Source organism: Orbicella faveolata, unplaced genomic scaffold (assembly GCF_042242905.1).
Source record: "Orbicella faveolata isolate gen_17 unplaced genomic scaffold, um_ofav_v1 contig_24, whole genome shotgun sequence".
Lineage (NCBI taxonomy): Eukaryota > Metazoa > Cnidaria > Anthozoa > Scleractinia > Merulinidae > Orbicella > Orbicella faveolata.
This window is the reverse complement of record NW_028301552.1, coordinates 34869383-34891301: the sequence shown is the minus strand read 5'-3', so window position 1 is coordinate 34891301 and position 21919 is coordinate 34869383. Positions and strand designations below refer to the sequence as shown.

At 39.0% G+C, this 21919-nt stretch overlaps 3 protein-coding genes across 3 annotated transcripts; 2 read left to right on the top strand and 1 right to left on the bottom strand.

The window, feature by feature from the left end:
- The first annotated feature begins 318 nt into the window (after positions 1 to 318).
- Positions 319 to 8583, top strand: LOC110056835 (zona pellucida glycoprotein D-like). Its single transcript, XM_020763388.2, has 7 exons — positions 319 to 390; positions 494 to 549; positions 3605 to 3700; positions 4549 to 4935; positions 5782 to 6004; positions 6810 to 7150; positions 7512 to 8583. Exons 3-7 carry the CDS (start codon positions 3646 to 3648, stop codon positions 7673 to 7675), a joined length of 1170 nt encoding a protein of 389 aa, XP_020619047.2. The 5' UTR covers positions 319 to 390; positions 494 to 549; positions 3605 to 3645; the 3' UTR covers positions 7676 to 8583.
- Positions 8584 to 9618: 1035 nt separating this feature from the next.
- On the top strand, positions 9619 to 17740 carry LOC110056576 (zona pellucida glycoprotein D-like). The gene is made up of 6 exons (XM_089292687.1): positions 9619 to 10832; positions 11803 to 11926; positions 13838 to 14200; positions 14967 to 15186; positions 15751 to 16064; positions 16896 to 17740. The coding sequence occupies exons 2-6, from the start codon at positions 11866 to 11868 to the stop codon at positions 17084 to 17086; spliced, it is 1149 nt and encodes a 382-aa protein (XP_089148813.1). The 5' UTR covers positions 9619 to 10832; positions 11803 to 11865; the 3' UTR covers positions 17087 to 17740.
- Positions 17741 to 17793: 53 nt separating this feature from the next.
- Positions 17794 to 20943, bottom strand: LOC110056844 (D(1)-like dopamine receptor). The gene has a single exon (XM_020763397.2). It carries the CDS (start codon positions 20374 to 20376, stop codon positions 19387 to 19389), a length of 990 nt encoding a protein of 329 aa, XP_020619056.1. The 5' UTR covers positions 20377 to 20943; the 3' UTR covers positions 17794 to 19386.
- Positions 20944 to 21919: the final 976 nt, after the last annotated feature.

The window sequence follows — 21919 nt, the reverse complement described above, 5'->3', positions numbered from 1 at the left end:
CATCTTATAATAAAACCATAAGCATCGAAATGCCGCAAAATTTCAGTATACACAGCTGGAGTGGCAATTCCTTGTCTAGAATCAAACATCGCTTGTGAAACGGTCAACACTGAGTTACTGCATCACTTGGAAACTATTCTAAGCATTTTTTCTAGAATCCTTTGGAGGACACGGTTAAACAATAGAGTACTTGACTCAGCTACGTAGCTAAGAGAGTAATGACGTTTTATAATGGTTACGCATTGATAATGCTCAAAAATACGCATACCTTTCTTTGTTTGTTTGTTTGTTGGTGGCATTTTTTTCTTTCGTGGTTTATGTCACATCGACGGTGATAATTAATAAATCACAAAGCAGAACTCCGTTCATTCCACTGCACTGCTCGGCGAGGTAACTACATTTTTGATGCGCGTTGACAGATGTTTTTGACAGGCGTTGCCTGTAAGTTTGTACGATTTCAACCGTTTTTCTTATTTTATTTTTTTTTTCTCAGCACTGAGCTACCACTGCAACGGAATTCCCAGAGCCAATTTCCTGGTGCGAACTTTGGTAAGTTGTACAGTTAGCAATTCAGTCTTTGTCTAAATTTTTTTAGAAAAAAAGCGCAACTCCGCCGTTTGATGAAGTGAGGGCTGCAAACTATAGGAAATGCCTCTTCGCACACGGAAAGTACTAATATTTTTCACTCCCGAACTCGGTTTAGATAATCAACTTAACTGTAATAGCAAACAAACTTGAAACTTTTACAAACAGATTTTCACAAAATACTTCGATATTGTTCAAGGACTTAAACGCAAATATCGTGATGTTTGGCATTAATAGATAGTTGGCGTGAAACCTTTTTTCTTCGGTCTGGCTTAGTAAACTGCGGTATACAGGTGCAATCCAAGCCAAATGCAATATAGAATCGTGCTGTAATTTTCAGTTCAACCTGTTCTGAAAGGGAGTGGCATTCAACCAAGTGAATACAGGTTAACACTGGCACGGTTTAGCCGCGAATGCATTCCATCTTTTTGAAGAATTACTGAAGATGAATGCCACATCAAAGTCAGCTGAATTTCGTAATCGTTATCAGTTGTTAGTTATATTATACCCAGGTGTTCTCGAGTTTTCGATCAACAAAACATATAATTAGCTGCTGAATCCGCTCTTCAAAGCTAATTTCGCTATCAACTGAAGCGAAAGAAGTCACTCATTTGCAGGAACTTGTTTATTAAGTTGGTTGAAATTAACCAACAGATATTTCTGTTTATAACAACAACACCCCAGTTTTAATTAGTTTTTAAGGGCCTTCTTCTTGATCTCCGAGTTTTAGGTTAAGTAATTCGCAACTCTATCGAAGAAATGTCTGTTCGGTTTGCTTTACAACTTTTTAAGCTCTCGCCTAAGACCACAGATTTTCATATCAGTTTAATTTTGAAAAATTAACTGACAGTCACCTCGCAGGAACATTTCTATATTAGCTTTACCATTTGAGTAAAACTAATGCTTCAAACTCTGATAATCTTTCCGAGAAACATATATAGCATTAGACATGCAAATTTTCACTGATGGACATGTTAATATCATTTACTATGTGAATGAAACGATTGCTTCAAATTATGATAATCTTTCCTAAAAGCATGTCTAACACAAGACGTGTACCTTTTCTCTGATAAAAGTGTAACTGGCATCAGAAAAAAAAAAAACAAAAGAATTTCATCTTTCGTGATCATTTCTCATGACGAAGCTCTTAGTGGTTTGATGATTGCATTCCTCAGAAAGTGCCGTTTGTGTTTTGGGCTATTGTTGCTAAGAGCCGAGATAAGTGGCAAGGAAATGTGAAACAAACACCAACAACCAGACCAATATAAAAATATACAAATGATATATAAATGCTTCATCAAATGCACGATTTACTTTCTGTTTAGGAATTAAACCAGGCATATGTAGAAATGATGAATTTGACGCAGGTTAAAAAAGCCGAATTTTGATAATTTGCCTAATTAACACCATTGACGAATAAGGTCCAAAGATATCAGCTTCTGATTAAGACATGTCATCTCCATGGCCAAATGCAAATACGCTAAACGGAAAAAACCTAAATACGTGGGTTGAAACCCTCAAAAATGAGGCAGTACTGATGCGTAAATTAACGAGGAATATGGGTTAACAATGGACGAGTAACCATGATAAGACTTACTGAAAACCCCTTATGTAGCCGTGGAATTAAATGGGAGAGTATGACGTTGTTGAATTCAGAGTCTGACATACGCAGTGATTGTAATAGGAGTCACCGCAATCATAACCTGTTGCAACTGAACTGTAAACCTGTCATGATCTGCATGAGGTGCCCAGAATGTTAAACGTCCACTGACAGTTTTAAATCGTATGTCTAAATGATCAGATTCAACACATTAGCAAGGCAATTTTTTCCTCTTTATTTCCTATTTTTAGTTTTCATGATATTTTCTCTTTTCTTACATTTATCACTGTCCTTTGCTGTTTCTCTTATTGTTAATTCTATTGTTTAAAGGTAATCTGTTGGTAAACTTAAGAATAGGCGATTTGTATGATGGCGTCATTTGACTACAACTACCAGAATCCTTCACTTTTTCTGTTTCTTATGCTAATTAGGGCAATTGTTATTTAAACCCCACTGGGAATTCAAAATTTAAATAACCAAGAAAAAACGAATGGAATTCTGGTAGTTGTAGTCAAATGACGACAACGTGCAAATCTGCTATTGGTTCATGCTAGCTTAGCGTGCGTACACTGGGTTATGTGTAGATGCACACGGAAAGTTTGGAGAGTACGAGAGAAGCGTAAGAGTTGCTCGACGACCAGCCGGGCGCAACTCTAGCCTCTTGTGTGCACTCTATATACTCGATATACTCGATATACGCACAGCTAAAAGCATGAACCAATTCTTTCATAGCATGATAGCAACAACGCTTCATCTGGTTTCTAAAATTGTCAATGAAAAATTCGCTTCTTCGAATTAAAGAAAATATAGGCAAACAAAGTCAAAATACTCGATGAAAATATAGACAAACAAACTCAAAACATTTCAGTTTTAGTGGCCATCTTTGCTTGGTAAAAGCCTAAAGTCAGCAGAAGGCTTTGGATTGTTCAGAATTATGTTCATATTGCCGAAACTTTAACAAAAAGAACTCGCAAGTAAACTCGACGGAAACTGTGCAGCTAAAATAAACTGCACACACCATGTTATTTATGCTCTGTCGTGCGTGATTGATTTTGACCATGATGGTTCATTGGGAGTTAAGTAAGATCAGCATGCCCGCTACTGTATGTTATAAAAACGTTTTAATGTTTAAAATTTTGATGCGATCAAGTTGGACGTTGACAGAACTCTGTCAGCGTTTTTTTTTTTTTTCTGAATTTGCAAGGAGCATGGATGAAGCAAGGAGCCAAAAAGTGCGAAGATATTTTGTTCTTACTTAAGGTTTCTACATACTCAGCTGTTAGTATCTACGTATTATTTTTCAGTTTTGCTACAAACTATTGACAAATTATGATATGACTCGAGTTCTGTTTAGTTATTTATTTATTTATTTATTTATTTATTTATTAAATTTTTTACATGTACATTGTCTTTTACTAGAATCCGGTGTTGCAGGAGTCCGTGGCATTGCACACTTCAACATGAAGTACCTTATTCTGTTGACGACATTTGTTCTTGCCTGCCAGCTTGTGAAAGGTAACCGAAGCTTTTCTTTGATTTAAAATATCAAAAACCAACTGTCCTTTGATCGTTTTGTTTACTTGCCTTAGTCCTAAAATCCACAGCAATTGGCAAGATAACTACATCAATGCATAATGCACAAATTAAAGTTCTCTCATGATTCTATCCAAGTCATTCACTATCACTTCGCAACGCAACAAATTTTGTTTATTATTTATGTGACATCACAGACTTTGTAACGTATAATTTCGGAAGCGTGTCAGATGATTATCTTAAAATTTTTAGTGAGTGCAAATGATATCAGAGAATCTTTGCTGAAGTCGTTGTTTACATTTTTCCTCATTTAATAACATACGACTTTGCGCAGAGAAGGCATCAAGACACAAATTGACTACAAACATTTAAAGAGCTTGTGAAACTTGGTAATTGGTGATATTTTTGGCTCTTTGGGTGTAATATCCGAGGAGAAATTGGCTTTAAAAAACTGAAAAATTTATGGTACCAAAAGCGCTAATGAGTTCCTTTGTAAAATTTTGAGTTTTTAAACCCGCCTCGCACAGAAAGTATTCAATACAGTACATCGGGCTCAAATTCCTTGGAACCGTTAATCGTGCTGTGCTCTTTCAACATTCAGAACTGATGTTTTTGTAGCTCCATCAGAAACTATATCGCTTATGCTAATGAGGCAAATATTGTAAACAAAGATCCTCCTATACAGCGCTTTGCTCTCGAGCAATAGTCTTTATCTTACTGATTATTTACTGCATGGTGTTAATCAGGGGTGACAAGCCACCAACGCCTGCTCTTTTTGATGCGCACAAACTTTCCCTGATTTTTTTTTGTTGTTGTTTCATTAATCTCAGGCGCCGGCCATATTCCTCAGGCCATAGTGTACTGCAATGACGATCACACTGTAGACATAAAAATAGAGAACGTGGATGATGTTAATGAGTGGAACGCGAGTGAATGGCGACTACAGAACAATCCCGCATGCGACCCAACATTAGATGTTGACGGCGAGATGGTCAATTACGAAAACCTGACGCTACCTGATTGTTCATTTACCTCGACTCAGTACCCTGATCACATCAAATACATTCTGAAAATCATTGCTACAAAGCCTAACCCAGGTGGTACCCAACAATTGCGGGCTTACGATCACCTCTACTATGTGTCGTGTGAATACGACAACCAAAACAGGTCAATGGCAAGTTTTGTACCGATCGTGAACCGTAATGACAATGACACAGGTATGGAGAATGAAATAGCTACATATTTTGCGACCTTTAAAAGTACAACGTTTACATATGAACATTAATTTATCTCATCGAATGTGAAAGTCAGTTCTAATAAAGCAAAGCTTACTAATACATTTTAAGTGTTTTAAATTATTTACTCATCATTTACTGCATGATTTAAGTTGTTTAGTATGTTTGTTTAGTATGTAAATCTTCCATGAGCACGTAAGGTTTCTAAGAAGCTAGCTCGCCACACCCTCCTAACCAAATTTTCGGAAAGTAAGCCTCCCCCCCTCCCCTCCCCCCTCCCACCTCCTCCCCTGCGAGAGCATCTGGTTTCTTTGGCTCTTGTTTCACGCGCTGAGAAAAAAAAAAAAGGAAAAGCCGAAAAAGCCGGTGCTCTCTGAGGCAACCTCTGTTCACCCTTACGCTTAGATCCTTACGCTTTCAGCTCAAAATGTAATGAATGTCCAAAACTTACAAGTTGAAAGACCTAGATCAAAATACTCTTTTCATAAATGGCTGCCAATCTAAAAATTATTTCGTGTGCAATTAAATTAGGCTCACTAACTTCGTTTCAGAGGAAAAATTCTTTTGAGCTGTCAACTTAAATACCACGTTTTGATACACACGACAGAATTTATAATTGGCAGCCATTTATGAAAAAAGTATGTGCTCCCCCGCTTCCCCCTTGTTGGCCAATGTTCTTTTGACATAATACCTTTCCTGTAACCTACAGGGTTTTTTTACATTTTAGCTGTGAAACATGCTTAAAAAATAAGTAAAAACTTGGTTTACTGAGATAATGCAAGTACATCTTCCCTACTTATACCGATATTTTGATGTTTTCTCTTCTAGGCAACGCATTCTTCACCTTTTCGCTCCAAGCCTACCCTTACGCCAACCACACTGGTGTTGTGCCCAATCCAATTGAACTGGATCAGTACTTGTATTTCAAAGTTTATGTCGACACTCAGAGCGCTAACCCCAACCTTGATCTCTTCATCGTAAAATGCTTTTCTTCGTCGAGTGCCGATCCCGCAAATGCGAATGCGAATAACTTTGACCTAATAGTGGACGGGTACGTATTAGCAGGCAATGAACACAGTTAAAATTTGATTTTCTCTTTTCATCCTTTTGATAGTCAGGGAAACTGGAAACTACCCACCAAATTAAAAATAACTGCGACACAAACGAAATCACTAGCATTTAGTCGGAAGCCGGGTACGTCTTTCAGTGGTCGCTAAGCAAATCTCGCTAGCTGAGAAGCTTGCAATTGATCGAGCCTGCTATTCAATATGTCGCTGACAAACGCGAGTGACTCCGTTAAAAAAAGTAGTATTTCAAACATTTTACATTAACAACAGCTCAATCTCTCAGTAAATAACACATTGTGGAGGGTTGGTCAAACTTGGTCAAACTGCCAAGGTCAAAGTTTTAATGGGAGCTTCAAATACTAACCAATTGATGTGCCTCCGTTTCCGCGGTTACACTGATACCCGAAATGGTTACATGCCCAAAATATTAGCAAGCCAAGTACGGAATGGAACAGAAACAAAACGTATTTTTAAGCAATTACAGACTGGGCCTCACTGCTGAGTAAGCTCAAGAAACTTATGTCAAAAATGATTTTTAAACAGTTTTTACTAAACCATATTTACCCTCAGTTAGCGTTAGTATTTTTAACCTTTGAGTTCTAGTTTTAAACTTTAGTTTTAGTCTTATGATTTTAGCTTTTATTACTATTCTGTATTTCAGACATTTAATTGAAGTACATTTTAGACTTTTATGTTTTTAGAGGGCCCTCCTGAAAACCACCTCTAGGTGATTGGATGCCATCTCTTAAAATATTAATTATTATTTGTTATTATCATTATTATTTCCAGTTGTGGTAATAACACTGTGAGCCAAGACTTGGACGATACATTGTTCCACAACTGTACAGATGACAGCATCAAAGAGACCTTCAGGTTCAAGACGTATCGGTACTTTGGGTTTCCAGAGAGTTCCAAGGTCTACATCCACTGTGAACTGAGAGTTTGCCTGGCTGATCAAGCTAATTCAACATGCGAGTGCCCGTCACGTGACCAATGCGATCCTGCTAACCGTAAGAGGCGTTCACTTGAGGATGTGGTGGATGAAGCTCAGGTTTATCGCGTTACATCCGGTCCTTTTATTTTTGAGAGCGAAGACGAAGAACAGCAGCCAGAATTCAACGAAGAGGAAGGTTAGTAGAATTCATTGCCGCTGAACGAACCAGTTTAACGATGGACTCATTAAAGAAGCAGTCAGACCTTGAGGTGGTGGTCCAGTGGTTAGGGCGCCGGACCTGAAATCCGGAAGTCGCGAGTTCAAATCCCGCTCTGACTACTTGGCTGAAGTTGTTTCTCAATAGACCCTTGTTTAACAAAAGTATTTTTTAGAAATAACGAGACGTCACTTGGTTCCTGAGAAGTAGTTGTTTTGCAAAACGCAGAAAATTAAATGACCTGATTCGCATAAGCCTCTTTACCTTGCCAAAAAAGAATAAAATGTCTTATGGTTTATTATAATTATGACATAATTGTTGTTATTTTCTTAAATTTTAGGTGAAGCTGACGACCAAGAAGGGTCCCAGGCTTTCTCGACCAATTTGGTTGTTATCGTGGTGGTCAGCGGTGTTGTCGCGGTGGCCGTCTGCGCAACCATCTTCTTTGTCGTGCGCAGTCGCAACAAGCGCCAACAACAAGGCGATCTGAGTATTCCCACATGAAGCCCATATTGGAACGCCGCCGGGTCTTTCGAAGGAGCTGTATTAAACTAAAGCACACGTGGAAGAGACACTAGTAAATTTCTCATAACGAAACTTAGAACTTGTTCTAAGTGCGCGTGATACAGTTAGCAAATTTTGCGCTAAATGCTGATGTTGATAGTTTCAAATCAAGCAAAAAAAAAAAAAAATGAAATCAATGAGGGTGTTACACCAAACGTTGAATGTCTCGAGGTTTTAACTGTAATAGCGAAAGGTTCCTCTTAGAGTCTCTCCATAAAGCAAACTGGAAACACATTAGTAGTTATCTTATTTTAAGTTTGCTATAATTTTTTTCGTTCGTAAACGTAATTTCATTAGTGCGCAGTCTTTCAATACAGCCCTTCGCGTATATATTTTTTCTTATCATTACTGCAGGTTAACAAGCTTGAACAAGAGACACAGTAGGTTTCCAAAGGCAATTATAAGGCTTGAGGAATGCTACGGAGTTTCTAGTAGTTGCTAAGTTTTCTTATACACTGATCTAGTTTTACAGAATCTGACCGGAATCTAGATTGGCTTAGCCTAACCTATTTTTTATTATGTAACCAGACCTCAGTGCTTTTATGCTAACTTAGCTGATCAGCTTTTAATAGCTACGGAATTCTGTATAACAGAAAGGCCGATCAATTTGGATTAGATTCCCAATGAACACGAGTATGTCTTAGCTTTCCCAAGCAATAAGAAATATAGCTCCATGGCGTTCAAATACAGGGTAACAACGAGATTAAAATTTTTATCGGCCTCATTCTTGTTCTGTCATTCAAACTACGGAGCGATCCAGGCCACTTCTTATTCCTTGCCCGTAGATTAGAATTATCAATGTATTGTTCTTTGCACCGCAATAAATAACTGCATCCCTTAAAACTGTACTTAATTGTCTCTGTCGTACAGCCCTTGTCAGTTTATAAAACTCTTTTTCCGACGAGTGGTCCTTACTGGGTAAATTATCACTTTTTATTGACAATTAGAGCAAACGGGCAGTTATTACTGATATAGCACTGAGAAAACTCAGTCAACTGAGAGCAAAACAGTTGCTCATACTCGAAAGCTCGAACAGATTTTCAAAAATATAACAGTACAATAATATCAATCAGAAGCAGACTCACACTGAAAAGCCCAGGTTGAGAGCAAAAACGTAAACATTATACCAAGCCTTCCAACACGGTTATCTTATGTATTATATGTAATGAACAGATCTGATTTTACGCAAACAAACAAATACCAGGAACTACTATGATTGATGTGGGCCGTATTTAACAACAAGGACGACTTAGAATTTAATTGTCATTTGTCTTGGATGAGGGACAAAATAAACGCCTCATGAACTTTGCCTTCCCCGTCGATATACTTCAAGATATCGGAAATCTATGCATATAAAGCCTCGTCTTTTCTCCCTCCCTTTTTCTTATGGGCAGTATTGTAAATTTCTGCATTTTTTGTTTGCTTTGCAATCTTTTGTTTTGCCCTCGGCCGCATTTTCAAGATCTGGCAGAATTTTCAAGATCCCGGTCACAGTTTTTCACCAAACGGACCTCTCAGCCTGCAAGCAACATATAAACCTGCATGTAAATTTTTATCTCAGTTAAAGTGACTTTTCACTGCTAGTCCAAAACAACACGTTTTCTTAAATGGGACTTTCCAATATAAGCTACAGGTTAAGCAAAACCCACTGAAAAAAGGGAAATTATACAGTGATAGAGAGAGGGGATACCTCGGGGGACTCTGACAGGATAAGTTTATTTTGTTTCCGTTCTGAATCTGACCGTCATTAGTCTAAAATAACATATATACCCTTTAATCAAAATATATCCAGGGAAAAATTCATCAGATCGAAGGATTCAAACAAAGTGAACATAGCCAGGCATTATTTTTGGCCTCTCGTAACGTTGCATTGCGCGGCAAAATGATGAATGCGTGATCTGGAGTGCAAAATGATGAATGCGTGATCTGGAGTGCAAAATGATGAATGCGTGATCTGGAGTGCAAAATGATGAATGCGTGACCTGGAGTGTTCAAAAAATTTCGGACGTTTGATGTTCCGACACTTTTCTCCTTGTTCGGACACTCTTCTCATTTCGGACAAATTTCGGACAACAATTTCACACACTGTGATGAAACATGGATTAAGTACGTTTACGTCTACAAAACACGGAGATTGAAGAAACATCTGTGAAAATGGTAGTTTTACCGCAACCTCAAGGCGTTATAGAGATACCGAGGAGAAAATAACGCAAATTCTACCAAGCCGTAACGTACATCTCAAGCAGTATTTCAGCTAGAGTTCGCCTCATAAAGGAAACTAAGAGCTTTGGAGCTACTTAAAAACATTTATCTTTACTGTAAACATTTCAGACCCTTAAAAATTTCGGACAGTTTCATTTTGGGACACTTTTTTTTGTCCCAGGTTAAAATCGTCCGAAATTTTTTGCAAGTAATGCACGATAAGAAAACTGAAACTCCATGTGAACACGAAGGCCAACTGAAAGCACATTTCACAGAATCACCATGAGCTATTTCACTTGTTATGCTGGTTTGTTTTAACAAGTCATTAACACAATGATATTTCTTTGGCAGATGGGTCTAGCAAACGGGACAGAGTCCAGGCTTTCTCGCCCAATTTGACTATCATTACGGCGGTCAGCGGTGCCGTGATTGTGGCCATTGTCGACGTAATCGTCGTCCTCCTCATTCGCATCATGATCAGAGGATTGTCAATGGACAGGAATGTGAGTGTAAGCCGACATTCCGAGAGTTGTCTTCTTTGCTTCGCTCGCCTCGCCTTGATACCAAATCACACGTAAAGAGACCGATCGATGCTTTTTTCAAAGGGTTCAGTCAGCGTTAAAAGTTGGCGTTGGCTGTTTGCTGAAACGCAAACTGTTGCTAGGCGACACGTTTCTAGAGCGGGCTTCGGCGTAGCGAGATTGCATGATTCGGTTTAACAATGACGAGGTACGTATCTTAAGAGAGAAACCAATGGAGTGGAACGTGACGACAATGACAACAATTTCAAACGAAGCAACTTCACGAAACTATTCCAAGCACTCCGTTTGTTGTCAAGGGCGCAGGCAGTGATTCCATCAGTTGAAAAGTGAAATTCAAGCTACTCTAAGCGCTGGTGAGTATTCCTTTTCTGTTTTGCTTGCATCTTTTTGTAAATATCGACATTTGTCGCTCTCTGTGAACAGGGTAAGAAGCCAGGGAGGGTTTCGGTCCTGCTAATAGATTATTGTCGACGGCGTGAACTTGATGAATACAGTAAACTTTAAATCTAAGCTCACCCTGCAGGAGGTCAAAAGAAGCTGCCGTTTTAGTTAAGAAATTGGCTTCACCGCCCTTGATTCGAACGACTGTACACGTTTCTCCTTTAAACGAGGTATTTTTCATGCGTCATGTATCAATTCCTGTATTCAAATGAACCGTTGATAATGAAACGCGAGCTACCAGCATCACGTAATCACGATTAAGCGATTTTACCTCCGAAAGTTGTTATATGTGCAAAGCATTCCCATACGAACCCGTCTTTAATAGATGTGACTATGCCATTATGAAAATAAAAAGATGAGACAAACGAAATGGCTCGCATTGGTAATTCTTCGTCTCGCTAAGTGCACTTGTTGTTTTTCCTGCTCAGTTATAAACAAGTCATTAATAGCTCTTATCGTAAAAACTAAAACATTTGATATGAAAATCGTGGACTTAACCTTTAGCTTTAGAAAGCCACTTTAAAGCATCTGCAATATCATCAGTTTCAATCACTGAACTGAATAATGGTGTACATTAATTTGTGAAGTATAGTGCATTTAATATGTGAAAAAAAGTCACAATCATGATAAACAAGCTGTTAGGACATAATATCACACACAACGCATTTAGACCTTGAAATATGCTCGAAGAAAATTCTAGTCCCACGACATACATACAAGTGTAGTGACGATAAACAAATAGTTTTTGTTAGCTTTTTCAGGTCAAAACCAGCGAACCATTAAACAAGCACATAAGAGTGCATAAGAATACATTGCATGGACTTGAAATCCCTCACGGTGTCCTCATTTTTATTTTTATTTTTGCCTTCATTTTCTCATTAGTCAGGCTTTCCAAAGCCTCTGGAAAAGCCCCAGAAGAAGAAACAATAAAAGGTCCGTCTCAAAATGACGTGGATTCATTGGTTATTAATAGCGCTTGTTTTACAGTTTGAAGTCAGCATTGAAGGTAAGATCTTTCCAGAATTTTTCCAATTAAAAAGCAATATAGAAAATTTTTTCATATAGTAAGGCGACAATTATTAATATTACTAAATTCAAAAAGATCTTCGCATTTTTAAGGCAAATCAGCACCTTTGCTTAACACTATACTCTGCTTGGAGAAAATTAAACATTCCATCAAACAAAGCAGTGTGATATTGTGTAGAAGGAAATCGTTGTATTGAATTTTGTATGACTGGAATCTTAAGTGCATCGATAAAAGTTTTTGTCTCTTTGCATTTTTGTGGGCACAAATTTTGCTTTCGGCAACCCCAAATCCGGTGCCTTTAGTGTATTATCTGATTTAAAAACGATTATAACACCGTTTAAAACTGCATAGAACGGTGCTGCGATAACGCCTCTTCCATCAGTGAAAGTTTAGATGTCTGATACGCCGTTAGCTCTGACTGGGCAGGGCCGTAGCTAGCATGACGCAAGACGAGGCAATTACCTCGTCTTGATTTTGGCCTTTTTTTTGTTTTTGGAAGAAACGTTTAATTGTTATAATACGTGTTACAACATTTGAATGCTTTAAAATGCAGGTGGTCACTAACTTGGCACCAGTATCGCTCAGCAATAAAAAAGTGAACTTCTACACTTGCCCGAGATTGACTTTTCTGAAGAAAAATGCCACGGAAAATGCTTAAAAGAGCATTTCTGAGCCTCTAGGTTTCAAAATTTTCCGGGGGGGCATGCCCCCAGACCCCCTTGCGGCTCCCGCCATCGGCGCTCGAAACTTGCCTCGTCTTGTTCTGAAGTCTGGTTACCGCCCTACTGAGTATGCATAGTACAGTGTTTTGAGCGCGGGCTAACATATCAACACCAGCTGGGGCAAAACTCTCGGCATACTTAGTAAAACGTAACTATTTACTTAGCTCGTCCTTTAGGTCGAAGTTAAGCTGTATAAATCTTTTACAGTAATTTGTACTACGGTTAGCAATTAATCAGTTTGCTTTGCAATGTTACTTTTAACACACTGAAGCCTTGTATTTTCTCAAGGTAAATAATTCAACATCGTGCTTAATTGGCCGGTCAAAATTCGATGCAGCAAAAAGTTCGATCACAATATCTAACGAGCTAGCCGCATCGAAAACTGAACAACGGCATGTCAAGTTTCCGCTAAAAAGGGTGCAGTATTCCAAAACAGCTGCAATTCGCTCCTTCAATTTACAAATTGCATTAGAAATTTATGAGGTAAAGGAACGGAACTGAGATCTGTATCATGCACATCTTTCGAATTACTGCCGCTTTTTTCGTCAGCATAAACACGGCGGGAAATTGTACAATAAAAATGATTCTTTTACCAACTTTTTCCGCGCTTTTAATAAGCATGTAGCTTAGGTCAGTCAAGCCTTCAAACTCAAGAAGATATTGAGCCTCCTCGAACAAGCCCAAGACATTTTTCTGAAATGCCACTTTTCCTAGCTAGTCAATCAGCTTTCATGATTAAAACAGTTTTAATTTTTTGTTATTTACATTCTATTTTACGAAAGACCAGTAACAATTCCATCAGGTTTCATCAGGCTGCGTTGCAGCTTCGCAAACTCGCTACAGAAGATTATTTGCCTTTATTAACTTCAAGTTGACAAAAAGCCAAGTACCAATTGGATATTTATCACTTGACACTTTTGTCACTTGTTCGCCGACACAGCACAACAGTTTCATCAAAAGCTAATATCTCTGTTCATGCATTGCCTACGGTTTCTTTTGCCGAGACCGCGAACCTTGAAAATGAGCAGCGGAGCCGTGCTCGCGGTTCCGACGCGTTTTTCTGCCCTCGAACCAACGAAACCGCAAGTCTGACGCAAGTTACTCTGCACGTAAATAGAGGAAATAGAGTAAATATCTGCGAAAACTCATCAGCTTTTGTCTTCGACAGGTACCCCAACGGGTTCGATTGTATGTAACGATAATCACACCGTCACCATCACCATCATGAATGTCATTGACATTGACGAGTTTAACGAAAGCGATTGGCGAATCGACGACAAGGAAGAGTGCGAGCCGACGTTCTCGGGACAAACTGTAACGTACACCAACTTGCTTGTGGGAAACTGTTCCTCAACGTCTGAGGAAAGAGACAATGATATCATATACGTGTTCAAAATCCGTGTACTACCTACAGGCAGTGACCCAATACAAGCCGTGGACCATATGTTCGACGCCTCGTGCGTGTACGTAAACAACGACACGGTGACGGCCAGCTTCATACCGCTTACACAACGCAGGGACAATGCCACAGGTAAGATATCGTGGGGAGCAGGTATGGCGCAGTGGCGAGAGCGCTCGCCTAGTACCAGTGTGGCCCATGTTCGATTCTGGCCCTGTGCCATATGTCGGTTGAACTTGTTGTTAGTTCTCGCCATGCTCCCAGGGTTTTCCTCCGTGTTCTCCTTAACAATGAGGCAAAACAAACAAAAAGGCATCAGAAAGGCATATATCGTAAGCCTGCTCTGGTTCGGTAACACAGGTAAAAACATGTCCAAATTTTAATTTGACCAGAATAGAGAATCTGTATGAAAACCAACTAAGGCTGATGACTTGACTTCATAGCAGAGCATTCCATCAAGAAAAATGTGCACCCTCTGCATATTTTAGCAAATAAACGATTTTTGAAGGGTTTTAGAAAAAAGGGAACGTAATTGCATGATATTGAGGTAGGGACCTCGGAGGCGGTATGATTAAACGTCTAGGAAACTCCTCGTACGGATGGTCTCCTATTTTATCCTATTGTAGTGACCCTTGCCTACCCCTTGTCCTCGGATGATTTAGTTTATCTCGGATCTTCTAACTTGTCATTATATAGCTAAAGATCCTGTGAAGAATTCTAGTAACTATAGAAACTCCTTTTAAAAAACTGACGTAATCAAACTCGACTACACGATTTTGCATTTTTCATCTCCGAATCAGATTTAATCTTGAATGAAGTTAAATCTTCATCATCAGTAAGGTGTTAAATTTGAAAAGGAATCGAACGTTACTAACTTTTTCTTTCTTTTATTCTTCAGACTCCGCGTTTTTCACCTTTACACTTGACATTTTCCACGATGCTAATTTTAGCACGCCTCTTGTCAACCCAGTTGAGTTGGATCAAGTGCTATATTTCAGGGCCTTAGTTGTGACTTCGAGCGCTTTACGCAACCTTGACCTTTTCATTCTAAGCTGTCACTCGTCGAAACAAAACGATCCAAATTCTGAGGACGGAAAAGTTTTATTCATACAAAATGGGTAAGGGCATTACTTGGTAGTTCTAACAATCTTTTTACATTATTTTAGTAATAATAAATAATAAATGTTAAAAATATTTCTTTTAAGTTCATGGAACGAAAAGAATACTGCGGTTCCAGAGGTGCTCGGTGAGACTGGACCCGAAGCTGGTCCGGGGGGGCACTCTCTTGCACAAAAAATCATAAGGGAGAGGCAGGTTGGTACAAGTAAAATCAGTTGAAGGCCACGCAGACTTACTGGAGTGTCTCAATGGGGTTTACCGTTAGCCAAAAACTTAGCTGTCAGGCATAAAAATTGGAAATGTTCAATCGTTTCCCGAAAAAAATATTAACCGTTAAAAAACTTATTGGGGACACTGTATAAAATATTTGCATAGCAATATAAAAATAAGTTCAGATGTACACTGAACTGATCATGTGTACAGCAATACTTAACAACATGAACTAAAAATTTGTCATGATATTTCTGATTCAGAAGCATAGACTTCTCAATTACACAAATTAGCTGTACTTGAAAATTGTTATTGCCTGTAAATGTTCTATATATTTCTTTTTTCCAACTTAGCTGTGGTAACAACACTGTGAGTCAAGACGCAGGTGACACATTATCGTACGCATGCGCCAACGACAGCAAACAAGAAAGCTTCACAATCCAATCATTTCGTTACTTTCAAGTTGACGCAGGACTGTCAGTTTACATGCACTGTGAATTCAAGGTTTGCCTGGCGGAAACTCCAAATTCTGACTGCGAATGTCCAACGGTTGACGAGTGTAACCCTAACGCAAGAAAAAGGCGGTCATTATCAGAATCTGTGGTGTATCGCGTCACGACAGGTCCTTACTATTCTAGGAGAGAGGAACAAGAAACAGACGACAATGGTATGCACTGCTCTTACACCTAACCTATTGGGCCACACCTTTTAAGTTTGGTTGGATCATATCTTTGCAGGAGAGAGGGAGGGAAGAACGCGCGGTGGCCTCTTGGTTAGTGCACTCGACTCCGAATCGAGCTGTCCGGGCTCAAGCCCTGACCGGGAACATTGTGTTGTGTTCTTAGGTGAAACACTTCACTCTCACAGAACCTCTCTCCACCCAGGTGTATAAATGGTGGTACTGACGAGTTTTTTCGCTGGGGCGTAGCCCTGCAATGGACTAGCATCCTATCCAGGGGGAGTAGAAATACACTCTTAGTCGCTTCACCCTACAAAATCTGGGGATAAGCGCCGTCCTTATGGGCCACTTGGCTCGTATGCCGGCTTTAATCTTTTACCTTGCATATCTCTGATACTTAAATCGTATATAGCATACTCAGCGTTTAAACCAAAGGATCCAAAACATCTGTGTTTTGGTCCTAGCGTCGTTACTTTTTTCGAATCGCATATATGCAATATATGAATATACAGCCGAATTTAATTCTTTTTAAAGCTTGTACTCCACACCTTTTGCAAAAGCAAACTCTCGAAAGCTTAACACTTTGTTCGAAAGCTAAACGCAATTACGGAATAAAAAAAAATCAGTCCAACGATTTTTCATTATTTCTGTTGTTTCAAACGCGTAGTGTAGCGACGGTAACCTCAAGAGGAAAAGAGGCGCTTGTCTACTGATTGATCACACACAACATGGCAAATAAAATCCCTAACATGTAATTTTTCAAAGAGGAAAAGGCATCTCAATTAAGAAGCTAACAACTATTTCTATTTTTTGTTTCAGATCGTTTCCACGAGACAAGAAATGAAGACAATGGACCCTTCCACCTCAATCTGACAATCATTTTGGCCGTCAGCGGCGTTGTAATATCATGCATTGCATGCCTCACTGCGTTCATATTTATACGCAAGCGTCAAGCGCGTTTTTCAGTCTCCGAGAAAAACGAGGCGTGTGACAAGCATGTAAAACCTTGATAGGAGTGCCAGAGCATTTCCTCTAAGTACGATGCTTGTATAGTTACAAGACGCTTTTGCTCTCCTGTTGCGCGTTTGCGATTGAATCAGATCCTAATCTTGTTAAACAAGTGAAAAGGAATTAAGAATAGGTTGAAAATGGTGACGCAAGCTGATAAGAGCAGGCGTAAAAGACTGTAATAGTCAATATAACCAAAAAATAGAGAAAGCGCCAGCACAAGGGCTAAAATTTTATAATAATAATAATAATAATAATAATAAAATATTTATTTATCCCGATAAAAAACCGATCAGCTGAACCTGAAGGAGCAGCTGAGATCAATTAGCAGCTGGTATCCTTGTATGCCGTTTTCGCGTTTCGTTTCCGTATCATTTTGTGTGGTTTAGTGTTTCAGTTTTGTATGGAGTCTTGTAATTGTGCCAACGTAAACTGATTCCTAGTCTTGTGAGAGCCAAACTGACAGCTATAAGAGAAATATACCTAGCTATCACACAATTATAGATATGCATTATAGATATTTACCGACTACATGCATCTTGAATAGTTATCACACGTAAGATGCCTATTTGGGAACTCTAGGAATAAAACCTGTTGCCTTTAAGAGTAATTATCAAGAAATCATGTGTACTTTGCAAATATACCTTCCTTCACTATTTCGTTGAGCTTATCATTTATTGAACTAATCAGTAACAATTACAATTTTCTAAAATGTGATTGGTGCATAAGCTGCTGGACTTCGCACTAATTGATCTGCAAAGCTGGAATGGGACAATTGGCTGTAATCGGGCACCTGTAATCAGACAGTTACGCAAGCCAATCATTTTAAGTCTTCTCAACTAAATACACCAATCATAACATTGATTACAATCACCATAGTAACCAATTCAACTGAGCGACTCTAAAATCGTCGAGGCGTAACTCCGCGCCGGTGGTTGTTTTCAAAGAAACTTAACAGTCGCTTTTGAAGCTATTCTCCATATTTTTTTCTAAAATTATAATTATCATATACAAGAATGACTATTAAAAGCTATTTTTTGTATGAAACGTTTACTTTTATGGGAAATTGTGATGGATACAATTAATTGGTAAGAGGACATCGTGTCTTCCAATTCATAATGGTAATAGGACTGAGTGGAGTCCAATTCGGTCTGTAATCATAGTAGTGATTAACAAAATCGGACGACCGCGAAGCGGGAGTCCGATTTGTTAATCACGAGTATGATTACATACTGAATTGGACGACACGATGTCCTGTTACCAATTAATAAAAACTATGACAAAATTCGAGAAACGAACAAACCATCGATTGAGCGCTGAACGATTAAACGTCGTTATGAATGCTGAAAAACACAGCAGTTTACTCAACAAAGCGCACCGCAACAGCGGACGCAATATGACGCGTACTGTCCAATTACAAGCATGACGTGTACAACGTCCAATTAATGCTCAAATCGGGCTACTGATAGCCAATCACGTTCGAGAATTTTGTTATAGTTTTCTGTAATCATACTAGTGATTAACAAATGATTGGACTCCTACTTCGCGGTCGTTCGATTTCGTTAATCACTCGTATGAATAGAGACCGAATTGGACGACACGATGTCCTGTTACCATTACAAACTGTCGTATTTTTTTGCAACGAAAACCACTGATATTGTATGTGACCTCAAAGAACTGCAGCCGTTCATCTACTATTGCTAATGAATCTAACAACGTCTGTATACTGGCATAGATGAATTACCAGGCAGGCAAAGTAAGTTCAGTTCGATCCACAACATGGAGGGAGTATTTAATTTTCACAGATATTTTCAAATTTTTCCAACGTGAAAGCTCGATAAAGTAGATCCCCGTAGGATATATCGATACTTCTCGACTTCCGGCAATTGATTCGGACCGGACGGGAAAATAGCGAACATTAGGCCAGTTTTTTCTGGCCTCACGGGGGTTGCTCTGTGCGCCATTACTTAGAGTTATAACCGATATTTCCCGTCCCGACCTCCAAGTCGATTGTTAAGCATGCGGTCATAATGCAGCTATTAATTAAAGATAAAGATGACATAAAGGCAGTTGAAATAACCCAATTTTTTTCTTTTCAAGTAGACGGGTTAAAATCCATTTTACCACTTGCAGTTGAAATTAAAGTTTTCCAACGTTCTAATTCGAATGACTATTCTGGTCTGTTGTGACTGTTACATTGCTTACATTCAAAGACCCTAGCGGGCACTTTTAATTGACTATTTACAAACCTTGTGTGGTTGAACAAGTTATTGAAACATAAAGTGACAGTTTCGTCTTGTGTTTATAGCTGTGATTCCATTTCCATCGTTGTCTTGTTGTCGTCTCGAAATCGTGTAGTTCTTTGGTCTTGGGACATGTCAACTGGCGCAACGCGCCAACGGCGCCGGGACGCTAACACGCGTCTGCACGGACCGAGAAGCCTGAGAAACGTTTTTCTCATTTCGGTATCACGAAAGGCGTAAACTAATGGGTTCATAGCGCTGTTGCAATACTGCAACCATTTTGCAAAGATAAGGAAAGCCGTGATTTTCTGGATAGGCAAGCACTGCGTGCAAAATGCGGAGATTGTACTCATTACAAAGAATGACAACCACGAAACGAGAAACAAGGCCGTGACAAATGTCAGCGTGAGGGCTGTGCGTCTTTGTTTGTTTATGTTCTTATGTAATTTGGTGCTTTCTTCCACGTTTTGTATTGTTGGGAGATTTGCAATGAGCGCGCGAGCCACTTTAAAAATGGAATAGTTGACAACGCTGATGAGAATTCCTGGCCCAACATAACCAACGAGCAGGAGAAATGGCGTGTAAATTCTGTGCGGGTTGCTACTCGTGGATTCGTCCAGAGCAGGTCGAATAGCTGCTATGGCAAAAGCTGTCATCCACACGCCGCAGATAGCCAAAGAGTAATGCAGTGTAGAGAGTGTCTCATGAACAAACGGTCGCGAAATGGCCAGCCAGCGCTCCAGACTTACGCTTGTCAAATGAAAAATGGAAGCCAGCGCACTGAAAATGTCAAAAGATAAGAAAAATGTGTTCAATGGACCTCTCTGGACGTTTTTTAGGCTGATGTACATATATAGAGGCAAAGAAACACATCCCACCAGTAGATCAGAGATAGCTAAGCTGACGAGAAAAGTGTAGGTGCCGGTTCGAAGCCTGAAGTTTGAAAAAAACGCCGCAACTACGAACGAATTTCCAGTTAAGATGACAAACATGAGGGCCAGACAAAACACTATCTGGAAAGCTGTGCTCAAAGATAGTTCAGTGGCCATTTCTTTGAATATGTCTGTTCCCTTTAAGTTCAAGTACCTCTCAGGTCGGAAAGGACATAGATGATGAAATTTGTCACGAAAATCCCTGATGTCAGCCGGTGGTCCAAAAATTGAGAGATCCTTCTTGAGTCCGTGTTGTATATGAAATCCTGGTGTCGTGATGGTAGTGAGTCTACGAAGCCGTTTTTTTTTTTTCTGTGAATCGCGACTGAAGAAGACTGCTAGAAAAAACTCAACAACAACTTTGTCATCTGTAAACAGAGACTATGTTGCACAAATTAGGCGTCTCTACTCTAAATGGACGGCAAAACTACAATGATCTTTTCACACTGTAACAATGAGAAGAAGGTGCTCTCTCTCTTCTTGCGAGAGGAACTAACGTTCAGTTTCCAACAATATTGAAAAAGTGAAAGCGTATCCCCACTTGTCCGTTTATCTACCCCTCGAAGGTGTCTTCGCCTTTCAACGATTGATAAATAAGCCGAACGAAATTGACTTCAGGGCTTTGTTTTCCCAAAGGCAAGCGGAAGCCAATTCAATATACAAAGGATGAAGATTGTCCCAGTTTTAATCAATTCAAGATTCACGTGCGTACACAGCTGTCCGAGTTTTAGATAAAGCTATAGAAATGCAAATTACTCTGAAAACCTTTTATTCTTCACTTACCATTTATTTAAACGCAGCTATTAACACGATCTCATTTTTGTCGCTAGCTTAACTATTTGAAAGAGGTCTTTTTCCCCAAACATGACATAAATGAACGCTAGTTTTCCAGAAGCGCAAAAGATATGCTGTAGTTATTTCAAAAGTTGCGCGATACATCATGAACGTGCACAAGACTCTGCCAGCTTGAATTGACACTTCACGATTCATTCTTTGCTAGGTGCTGACAAAACCCATCTTAAATTTGACGACAATTCTTAGTTTCCGGTCTTCAAGAGAAATATTAAAGTATTTCAATGATGGAAATTCTTTTATACAAGTTTTACTGTGTAGCAATTTTTTTGGATAAAAAACTATAGCTAATAATTTAATAGCGTGTGGTTCCGGCCTAAATTATACTAAAAGAAATTTACGGAACAATATTAAAATTTTCTCCAAACCACCTTCGCATTTCAAATATGTCAACAATAGCCAAGATTTGTGTATTATTTTAAAGCCTCAAATACATACAGCAAAACCCAATCTTTTTCATCGTAGGTTGAATGAACAAATCCGGCATTAAAATGATATATTAAACAGTTAAATACGGTACGCTTATTATATCGCTGAAAAACTTGTCAACAGCTAAATGAAACCTGAAAATTTGATAACGTCGCTTTCACCATTAAAATTATATATGGTGGGAAACAAAGGAAATGACCGATTTAATACTTGAATTCGTTAATTATATTGCATCTTAAAGCCAATTATCTTTGAAGTTGTTTGTTTAATGCGAGGAAATAATTTCCTCTAACGTGTCTGACAACAATCAAGATTTTCATTAAAATGTGTAGGAGGGCAAACGAACATTTTTGCAATCTTCAGTTGATTGGATTCAACA